Genomic DNA, 12,100 nt, shown 5'->3' on the forward strand with positions numbered 1-12,100 from the left:
TTGGATTTGAGCTCTTGAATTTTGAAAACGTATTTTACCTATTCAATTTTGAATATAGGCCACACCTTCACATAACCTTTTTCATTAGTTGTACCCGGTTGTATCCGAATTTGAAGTTTGTACCACCAGTCCTCGCCTCCTCGGACACACTGTATGAAATCGAGAACTGATAGTAACAATTGATTAATCAAGTTCTTCTTGGATTCTTGAGTAAAAAGTCAAGCTAAACCTGCGCAAGCCAAACCCCTGACAGCGACAGAAACAGATGAACATCAAAGGTGTTGGAATATTATAGTATCAACGCAGAAGATTCGGTGGCAACTTGTAAATTTTGCACTTACACCATAAAAACTAGCAACAGGACTGCGAGTAGTAGTACATACAAACACATTGTGGCGGCGCCTGAAGTTTCGCAGAAGAATGCAGCATATCGAAACATTCTCATCGTTGATGAAACTGGTAACTCATCTCACATAGGTATTAGGTACCTACAATTTGAAGCATGTGAATAATTGAATAAATCAAAAGTTTTACTTTCAGGAAGTTTTGCCGTGAGAGAATTTTCTCCCTTCGAAACGTCACCCGTGTCCACTACGTTAGTAATCAAAATAATGATAACTCAGTCAGACACAACGCAGGAAATTTCAGGGAAAATATTACATTTTACTGAAGCAGATGACTCGGAAGAAACCAACAACTTGTCAACGTGGTAAATAGTTCACTTTCACTTTAATTTAAAATTGGAACATTGAGTTAGATATTTCATATTTTATTAAATGTTCTACCTACTTATAATTATTCAACAGGTATAATGAAGACTACAAAACAGTGGATATGAATATGGTTGTTTTCGACAATTGTTTTTCTAATGGAATTATGTAGAACTGAATTTTATGACGACTGACCAGATTTTTTTTCAACCAGATGAGAGTGATACATTCTATTAAAATCGTCAACTTTGTTGGCAATTTTAGTCGACTCCATATCAAAGGTAAAAAAAATGTAGTAGCCGATGCGCTGTCCAGTGTCCAGATATGTACCAGTACCTCTTCAAACAATGACTCCTGCTGAATTTGAAATACATTTTGGTTACATGAATGTCAATTTGGATGACGAATTACACAATTTCCTCGAAAACGCATCTATTGTTCAAGATGCCGATCCTGAGCTTAAAGAAATCAAGAAAACGCAAGAAGCTCTTCGATTGCACTGTACAACACTCTGTCCTTCGGGATTAGTGAAAAGTGAGCAAACAGAGCGCAAAATACAATTTTTTGCACTTTGCGCGTCCCAAACAGACCCGAAAAAGAAATCCCGCAAAGTTTTTGTTGATTAAAAATCAGAAAGAAAATACCATTCAATATTCATGCTTCTGTCCTGCTGGCAATCAGTGGTGTAAACATTTTGCCTATTTTGAATGGGTTTTGGTACCAGTTTCTCTGTTTTTTATGAAACTGCTGACGACGAAACGGATCCCGAAGCGCCAAAGAAACCTCCCAAATCCTACATATTTGAAATGGGAAATTTACGTTATAAAGCTGCCAAAAGTATTCCCATCTGGTGAGTAAAAATTAAAATTGAATGTTCTCTAAAACGTGTCATTTGGTTACATTTTGTGTTTTTATAAGTATACCTACCTACCTACGTTGAATGATGTTTTGAGGTTCGATTTCGACACAAATGGGGAGAATATTTTTTAGAAGCTTAGTAGTACATACATATAGTCAAATGTGATTTGGTCCAGCAACTCGATGAATTTTTCATTTTGGCCATATTTAATGACGATCATCGCATTCTGAGGGTCACTATAAAAGTGATCATACAAATATTTTATACCTTTTTTTTCAATTTTCGAAACCTCAAGTTATTGGTTTTTATTTTTGGAAAAATATCAGAAAATTGTTTAGTCTCTACACTGAAAATTATTAGAGTCAAAAGAAGAATCTTCAAATTTGTAAATAACAACATCAGAACACTTATGATTGTAAGACCACTTTTAGAAGTTCTATATTGAGCGATTGAAAATTTGCAAATCACTCAATTCGCGTTAATCATATTATCAATATGTACATCGAACGATGTCATCTCTGAACTGGGGAAACTTTTTGGAACGCAGTGGTGGCAATTTTTTGATCATTATTGCAGATTTCAAAAAATCTAGAAAAATACCCAAAAGCTTTATAAAGTTTTTTCGATTTTATTTTCTTCAAATTGGCAATAATGGTAAAAAAATTGACATCCCTGCGTTCAAAAATATTTCCCTAATTTCGAGGAATGCCATCTTTCAAAATTTTGGTTTACTTTATGCGAAATTTTTTCAAAGAAAAAATTCTAAAAATGTGCTACTAGCAAATTTTCAACCGCTCAGTAGAGCCTCAAAAGTGAATCTTAGATACTTTTATTTGCGACATCCATTTTTTCCAAAACAGGCTGGGGTAGCGACAGGAGTGAAAAAACGGAGGATGAAGCACCATATAATTTTTTCCCCTTGTCTTGGCATAGAGGAGATATGAGATGTGAAGTAGAAAATAGGTAGGTATCATATTAAAAAAAAAAAAACGTCAATAAAGACAAAATGACAATTTCTATCAAGTACGTAATCCTCATTTATTGCGAGTATTCTAGTTGATTCAATCAATGGTGAATCGGATCAATCAAAGAACAGAAGTGCCAGAAACAAATACAACTGAACTGAACACTGTTATGGGCCTGATCATCCTATCTGCTCACTGGAAGATCTGCCATCTGAATTTGGCTGATTTGTGGGCAGCTGATGGAATCGGCGTCGAGCTGTTTGGCCTGATATGACCAAATGTTGTTTTTTTCGAGTTTAGAAAAAAAAAGTTTTAGAGGTAGCGCATCGAAGCGCGCGTTGCAAAAGGATAAATTTAGAAATTCAAAACGGCATCTTGAGATACATAAATTCACTCCGACATCCTCATCACCGATGAAAAAAAATAACCGTTAGGGACCGAGTCACACGCGAATTTCACTCTAGCCCAAAATTCGTTGACAAATGTATCACCAAACGGTGCAACCGCTGCACTCGTCCAGATAACTTCATTTAAAAGAGTTATCCATATGCCTTCACATACCTACCTGAAAAAAAAAGGCACCAAGAAAAGGAAAATGCAGTGGACACGTCTCGTAAAAATCATACTTTATTATCGACGTGTCAAAAAATCACCAACGATTTTCCCTTCGACAAGTAGCCGGTGCAACTTTGACCACGACAATTCAATTTCACATGTCAACTTTCGTTCCCGAATTAACCTCGTAATGAGTCGACCTCGCGTAAATTACCCGCAAAAAGAAAGGCTCGATGACGAAACGTGGAAAAAAACGCACCTCGATGCAACGCCTTTTCATAAATGAAAATCCTATCCGATAAATATTATTTACGAGTATCGCGGTAATAGAGAAAAAAACCTATGCAACAATAGCCGACGAGCTGGTGAATAAAGAAGGTGAAAGAAAAAAAAGGATTCATTATGGTCATCTTCTGGTGGAGCAGGTTTTCGAGAAAAACGCCCAATTGCATCGAACTGCATGAAATTACCTAACTAAATGAATATGCAACGATATAGTCTCGTGTATTGTATACCTCCCTTATTATTAAACTAGTTTTAGATTCGAAAGGATACCTTCGGTGCATAGATGATGACGATATGTATGGTAATTTACGAAGTGCAGTATGGCATTCGGACCTAAATTTTCTAAATTACTTTTACTCCGCCCTCTCTTCACTCCCTTTCCCATGTTTTGCCAAGTGATTTTGAAAATTGTCGCCCAAAGCGGTCAGAAGGGTACAAAACGGAAGAGTTGATTTGAATTTTCATCATCATCACCTCGATGCAATTTGGCCCTCAAGAAGCACCAGAAAATCTCGAAACGACCATCGATCCATCATAAGAAAGGGAGGAGAAGGGGTTCAGAAATGAGCGGTCAAATAATTTTCGAAATATTTTAAATAATAAATTGCAAATTATGAGTACCCATCTGGTATAATAATTTTTCTTCGTAAGAACAGGAAAGTTTTATCAAAACTTCCAATCGAATATCAGTTCTCAATTTCCCATCGTCAACACAACCACAGTCACACAAGCCCAAAAGACCAAACAAGAACGGCATTCTGCGAGCTTTTTTTTCACGTGGGTGGAGTTGACAGAATGACGAGAAGACCGATCTATCCCCTCGTATAATGCGTCTCTTATGACTTACGCGTGACGGAATCGGTAATTTGCTAAATCCTTGTTTCGGACTTGGTAAAAGTCGCTTATACGAATCTTTTATTTTTTCCAATCCTTCAAAAGAGGGAAAAAGCCGAGTAAATTGCGAGTTTAATCCATAAAACTTAATTCGGTGTCACTAATTTAACTCACTATATTGTACCATACACGAGTCCGCTATCGAATCGATCATGTTAGTGACAGATACGTGGCCAGTACTGTCCACTTATAAACAATGTGCCATGCTATGCCTGGCTGGGTCCAGGGTTTCTCATTGTACTTTCTTATAAAATAAATCTGTATCATTTCCCCCGTTTTTGTCACTGATTCGCTTGAGAAAAATATCGACTGAAGATAGACGAATTCGATCAATTGAGACGTTCGGCATAAAAAAGGAAACGGATGTTAATTTTTCTAAAATATGTCGAGTACACCTCCCGAAAGTACTTGGATGAAATTCTCGGCGAAATGAGACCAAAATAAACCGATTTTATTCCCTTTTCACGGCGTTATGAATTTCCGAAATTCAATTCAGAAAAAATGAACGTCTAATGAAAATGAGAGTCTAAAGTTTTTCATATATTTTACTTCATTGCAGTAAAACAAAGCGCTCTAGCTGGGTGAAAAAAATTCATTTCTGCAGGATTCCTAGTTTGAAAATTATTTTAACTTGCATAAAACTACAATTAGGTAATACAATTTCCTTTTTTCTTTTTGTTTTATCCAACATACAACATTGACTTTTTTAAAGAAAACTACGCATTCTAGGAAAAAATCGCTCATGTCTAAAATATTGTAACGCATATTTTTTTCTCTGCGATCAGCCCGTAATTTTTTTAGGTACCTATGCTTTGTTCGAAGCATTATCGCAAAGAACATGAAGCTTCTAACGATAGATTTTGAAAAATACAAATGCGTGTAGTCCGGTTAGGTGGTCGAAAAAAGCACGTTTTAAAATAACTAGCGCGCTCTATCGGGACTTGAAAATTATAAATGTACCACATGAAACAGCGCGAGTTCTAGTTTGCATACTAAACACTGATGAATCACTCACAGGGCGAGTCGTAGGCATTTGTTGACCGGAAATCACTACTTTTTCACTACCACGTATCAAAAAAAAATCACCACCTCCCAAAATGTTATATAACTCACCCTTTCCGGCCATTAATGTTTTCATTTTTTTGTTTGGACTTCGTGAAATTTTTCATATTGGAGTAACGTGTTCATCAATTAGAAATTAATTCAAGTTGTTAACTTACTTCGAAAATGACAATTTTTTCAAACACGAAAGATATAGGATTTTTTATTCAGCAGTAATTTTTCATTTTTTGTGCAAGAAAAATCGGATTTTTCACTTTTTTTTTCATTTTTTACTACTTTTCAAGTGAAAATCACTGCTCTAGGAGAAAAAACGTAAAATCGATAGAAAACTTCTAAAGTTACTGTTCTCTTTCGTATTCTCATTTCTCAATTCAATTTTCCAAAATGATGAAACGAAAAAAAAAAATACATCAGAAACAATGGGCCTTTGGCCATCTTTACTTTTTCGACTGGCGATTTTTCTGTTTTTAATGATCATCGACGTTTTTCTCTTTTTCCTTCCCTAATAATATTTTTGTAATTCAGACGCTCCTTTTTTCGCAAAAAATCATGGCTGTTGCCATCTTTACAAAATTAAATTTTTAAAAGACCTTTCAATCGTAATCATTTTTCCCATAAAAATGTTTCTTTTTTTAAAAGCAATTCGTTATTTGAAAAATTGTGGCTCTTGCCATCTTCACAAAAGTAAATTTTTGAACGACCTTTTAATCATAACCATCACTTTTTTCTAAATTTTTTTTAGCGATTCCGTTATTCGAAAAATTGTATGTGGCTTTTGCCATCTTCACAGAAATCAATTTTCAAGCGACTTTTCAATTATTACTATTCCCCCCTTTAAAATTCTCGAATTCTTTAGCAGTTATAGAAAAAGTCGCAGTGGCAATAGGCATACGCCTCACCCGGTTAGGGTACCACAAAAATGTGATTTCCAATGTCCTGTAAAGGATAAGGAACCACGACGACGACGATAGAAAAAGTGGTGGGTTGATCTTCACAAAAATGAAGCTTTTAAGAAAGCTTTCAATCAACTTTTTTCAAAAATGTGTAGTTTTCGATATCAAAATTATTTTTTCTTTTTTTTTTAGCAATTCATTAGTCAGAAGTTTGGGGCATTTGCTGTCTTTTCAAATTTTATTCATCCCCTCTTCATTGAAATGATTCATTATTACTTTAAGTAAATTAGTCAAAAGATTTGAGCATTGCCCTCTTTTTTTAATTTTTCAATCGACAAGCTGCCGAAAAAGCATACATTTGAATTTTCTCATTTTTCCAAAATACACTAATTTTTTGCTCTCTTTTTCCTCCTGCGATAATATGTACATACGAAAAATAAATTCAATGACCAATAGAAAAAAGTACTGTGGCTTTTGCCATCTTCATCATCATCTTTCTATGAATTTTCAAAATTTTTCAGACATTTTTCGAGAGCTCCTTTCCACAGAAATAATGTGTCAATTCAACAGACTAAACTGAAATTCAATTGCCTGTATTAGGTAAATATTTTTGGGAAAAAATATACTTAACTTATCTCTTTTATTAACCCTTTTCTCTCCCCATTCCCCTACTGCATAGTTGGCATATTAATCCGACTACCTGCTGAGAATGGGTGTGTTTCAGGGCACCAAGAATTGAAAATTAAAATGTACAATTCTAGGTATACGTATTATTGTAAGTAGAATACACCTATCACTAGTATCTACTTCGGAATTCTTCGTTAGCAATTCAGCATTTATAAAGCTGAGCACGACATAAGTTGTACGTAAACGTACACAAAAGAAGTCAACTACTGCAGAGTAAATATCTGACTTCGTTTACGATATAATACGAATGACACGTTACACCAGTTAAATGTGTATTATACAATTAGTAACTGATTACTTGAAGTTATCTTCATCGTATTACATGTTGAAATAGGCAATCGTTGATTCAGTAAAACTCTTCAACAAGCAGTATTTCAAAAACCTGCATTTCGAAGGTATGAGTACATTTTCAAAGGTTCACTGAAACAGCACCCTCCCAACAGCTTGAAATAATAGCACAACTAGAATAACAAAATTCACCAAAAAAAATATCATCTTGAACCCAAATATGTATGATTGTTTTTTCATTGATTTATTTTATTCATATTCAAGATTGAACATGTATTTGTGGTCAATGCCATCTTGTCAATTTTTTTCTCTCAGAATGAAAAACTGAAAAAAAAATGCAGGAGGAAAATAGAGAATTAGCACCAAAAGCTACTAAAAAAAAAATCAACACGTATCGACCCTCAATTATCGTTTGTTTTTGAAGCGAATTAGCACGCAGTTCGACCAGCACCATTTCATTTCATTTCCTTTCACTGATACTAAGTGATAATATCTGAAAAATCGACTTGGAAATTTAACAAAATTCCATCTTATTTACAGACGTAATAAGAAAACCCGAGGAAAAAGAGAAATCACGTCGACTTTTCCAATTTTCAAATCCATTTCAGAAAATGGTGGAATCAACAAAGATTTTAGATTTTTTTCCAAAAGGCTAAGACAATCTTCATTAGCCAATGTTTCACCCTTCATCACCTCAACTCGAGTTCCAAGTATTGAAAGTTCAAACGCTTTTCTAGAGTCGGAACAAAAATTATTTTTTTTAGTTCAGGTGATCTATACATAAGTAAATGTACCTACTTATTACCCCTTATTAAAAAAATATTCAAAAAAATTGATGAATTTCCAAAAAAAAGTTTTTTTTCAAGTATTGCTTTTAGCTGCAAGAAAATCTTGCCTTTTTTTGTCAGAATTGCCAGAAAACAGTTTTTTATCTAAATTACCAAAAAATCTTACTTTTTCTGCAAAAATTTCGAAAACATACGTTGTTTATTTCTTCCATCTTATTGAGTTGAAAAATTTGTAAAGAAAGAAAAGTTGAATGTTTTCCCTTCCAAGATCATCAATAATGAATATACAACGAGCATAGAGAGGTAGTTGTTTCAAGATTTCAGATCAAAATTTTAAATACGTGTGATCTGTGATCAACTCTCGACATTTTTTTTTGTCAGATATGTTCTGTGTAGTCATTTTGATCAACCAACATACCCATAAGAAATAGGAGGGAAAATCTACGTACACGTTTGCAAAAGACTCCGGCGTTAATGATAAAGCATCATTGACGCTGCGGTAATTAGAGACTTGAAGGAAGACCGAAGATACGCTGGTAACATTGATATTGAATAACGTATGCACCTATGCACTGGCAAACGCGGACATTGTCAACAAGAGGTATTGTATTTCTGGCCAGGACATTGCATAACACGATTGGAAGTGTCTCGTGAAGGTCAGCTCGGCGGCCGCAAAATTGTAGACGAGTCGCGTGCTACGCGATACCCCAGCAGCCTATTTATAAAGGAGTAAAAGAGGCGATAAATGCGCCATTTCGTATAGTAGTACTAAGTTTAGTTTGTTTCGCGTCGTGATCGCTGCTTATCGTGTGTGCGAATACATAAAAAAAAGAAGTAAATATGAAAGCGGTAAGTATTCGAATTCACTCGAACATGTACCTTGACTCTTCTAAAATTATATCTTTCTCTAATATACGATCGTCTTATGGTAACACTTTCGATTGTTGCAGATAATCGCTATCTCGATGCTAGTCTCACTCGTGATGGCAGCTCCTGCTCCATCTGTGGTCGATAGCGGAGTCGCGGCATCTTCAGCTTCGGCAGCAACTTCATCCAGCGCCCAACTTGTACAAAGCAACGTGAACTTACAAAACAGCGTAGACTCATCAGTGGTTAGTCCTGTCGACCAGCAACCCGAATCGGTCACTTCGCAAATCGCCGTCCAGCAAGAAATCCTACAAGTCAGTCAGGATGCTCCGGTACCGCCTTCGTCGCCACCATCATCGCCTACTCAGTCGAACGCTCAGCCAGTTCCTGTTGTGCCCATTGATCCTCAAAATGTGCAACTCCTCAAAGAAGCCAATGCTCAGTACCAGTATCAAATCAACTCTAGATACGAAGAGAAAACCAGACCAATTTATGGCGATGTGTCTCCGCAACATCAGCAGCAGTATAGCAATCAACCATACCAAAGTACCATGTACATCGGACTTCCGCCCTCGTCAGCGGTAGCCTATCCGTACTATAAGGAAAACGTACAGTATCAGGAGTTAGGCAATGGCCAAAGACGTGCCGAAACCGTAGTCAATGATAATGTACGAGCTCAGTATGAAAATCAAGACGCCTATAATCATCAAAGATCTCAATCGTATTTAGAATACGGTAAAGGAGAATTGTCCCCTGATTATAATACCTATTCGTATAAAAGAACTTACTACTGAGCATGTGATTAGATAGCAACACTGGTCATTCTAATGTTAAATGTATTTGTGTACCACTCGTTTCAACTTCAGTTATACATATTTTTCTTTGCATATTTTCCTCTTCATTTCTGCTTCGTGTCCCATTACGTATTTTTTGTTTCAATAATAATGATGTTTATGAAAAAATAAAGGTTTAAATTTATCTGCACGTTCATAATTTTTTTTTGTTTGGTATAAATATTATGGAAAATGAATACATAGAACTTGACATTTGAAGGCGTTTTTTAAAAAAAGTAATCACGTTTTCAAGATAAAAGGCGATGAAGTACATGTTGAGCATATGTTTTCGTCAACGATCATCTATATTATAAAGGGACAGCTTCATTTTTTGTCATCGCATCACGCGTCTTCTAGCGAACCGATTTCGCCGAAATTTTCGCGGTACATTTGTACTTGCTCGAAGATGGTTCCTACGAAGTTTCGCTTTGAAAGCTCAATTACTTTCGCCGCAATTGAGCTTCAAAGTTTCAAAAATCGCTATATAGACGTTGCGGGGGTGTAATTTAATCGGTGAGACGAGGTACTGGGTTTTCGTTGGTTCCGCTGCTTGAACGCGTTTCTTCAGTGTTGCCACTGTGGTCCAACTGGAATGTAATATTCATCATTTCAAAATCTCAATCTCTCTCATTCTTGCGTTTTTTTCTGCGCAGTGTTACCCAGCTGGTCCAATATCACTTGCGCAATGCGTCAATTATTTCCAAATTCCATGTTTAGATTGTTTGATTTTACAATTTCTTTAATTTTTTCATTTTTAAAAATTTTTATTGATGTTTTCAATTATATTTTTTTAATTTTCATAAAAAATGCACTTTTTCTTAATTTTCTAAAATTAAAAAAAATTTATATTTTCTGTTTTAAAATTTATTTGCCCGTCAGTGACAATTTTATTTATTGTGTTTTAATCATTTTTTCACACTTCGGCTTAAAAAATTTTTTACATATTTCCGCGTAGATTTTTTAATGCCAAACAACCAAATTATTATACTTATTTAATTTTTTTTTTTAAATTTATTTGTGCATCGGTTTAATTATGTGTTTTTATCATTTTTTCACACTTTGGCATAAAAATTTTTTCGCATATTTCCATGTGGGACTTTTTTATGCTATAAACATCCTCGGAGATGAATTATTCTTCATTTATTTCACTTGCGTGCGGGATCCGGGATCTTCTCAATTTTTCATGCTTTGGTTAAAAATTTTTTCGTAATTTTTGACCGCACAGGCATAACTAGATCTGTGGAAACTGAATGATTTTTTCAGGTCTCGGGTTTGAGGGTTAGGTGTAGGGATGTGTAGGGATCCTTGGATTTGAGGTTGAGGTTCGGGTTCCAAATTTCTTTATTTCGAGTTTCGAAGACTAACGGGCACTTTCACCAACTTAAGGTAGTCTGAAATACATAACTGGATTTTGTTCAGAGATAAATTTGTCCTCAAGAATGAAAGATTTACGTTACATTTTTCAAAAAATTCAATTTTTCTCATTTTTCAAAAAAATTGAATTGAGGTTGAGGTTCGGGTTCCAAATTTCTTTATTTCGAGTTTCGAAGACTAACGGGCACTTTCACCAACTTAAGGTAGTCTGAAATACATAACTGGATTTTGTTCAGAGATAAATTTGTCCTCAAGAGTGAAAGATTTACGTTACATTTTTCAAAAAATTCAATTTTTCTCATTTTTCAAAAAAATTGAATGCTTTCAACGTTTTAATTTTTTTTTCAATTTTTCAAAAATTTAATTTGTTCATTTTTCATTCAATTTTTTTCAACTTTTCAATTTTTAAAAAAATATAATTTTTTCCGATTTTTCAAAAAATTAAATTTTTTTCGATTATTCAAATAAAAATCAGTTTTCTTAATTTTTTTTTTGAATCGTTTTTTCAAGTTTTCTCACCAGTTTTAATAATACATCAACTTTTCAATTTTTTTTTTCAAGTTTTCTCGCTGGTTTTAATAATAAACGGGCATTTTCACTAAATTAAGGGAGTCTGAGATAACTGAATTCTTTCAAGAGATGAATTGGTCATGAAGAGTTTCCTTCAAATTGGCAAAGATTACGTTTTATTTTTCAAAAAATTCAATTTTCCAATAAAATTTTTCAAAAAAAATCAATTTTTCTTATTCTTCAAAAAAATTAAATGCTCTCAATGTTTAAATCTTTATTCATTTTCAAAAAATTTAATTTGTCCATTTCTCATTTCATAAAAAATGCACTTTTTCTTAATTTTCTAAAATTAAAAAAAATTTATATTTTCTGTTTTAAAATTTATTTGCCCGTCAGTGACAATTTTATTTATTGTGTTTTAATCATTTTTTCACACTTCGGCTTAAAAAATTTTTTACATATTTCCGCGTAGATTTTTTAATGCCAAACAACCAAATTATTATACTTATTTAATTTTTTTTTTTAAATTT

The 12,100-nt window shown here is 34.2% G+C and overlaps 1 protein-coding gene across 1 annotated transcript; it reads left to right on the forward strand.

Moving 5' to 3' along the window:
- Positions 1-8,682: 8,682 nt before the first annotated feature.
- Positions 8,683-9,831, forward strand: LOC135841186 (transcription factor SOX-9-like). Its single transcript, XM_065358023.1, has 2 exons — positions 8,683-8,835; positions 8,937-9,831. Exons 1-2 carry the CDS (start codon positions 8,827-8,829, stop codon positions 9,645-9,647), a joined length of 720 nt encoding a protein of 239 aa, XP_065214095.1. The 5' UTR covers positions 8,683-8,826; the 3' UTR covers positions 9,648-9,831.
- The last annotated feature ends 2,269 nt before the right edge of the window (positions 9,832-12,100 follow it).

Source organism: Planococcus citri, chromosome 3 (assembly GCF_950023065.1).
Source record: "Planococcus citri chromosome 3, ihPlaCitr1.1, whole genome shotgun sequence".
NCBI lineage: Eukaryota > Metazoa > Arthropoda > Insecta > Hemiptera > Pseudococcidae > Planococcus > Planococcus citri.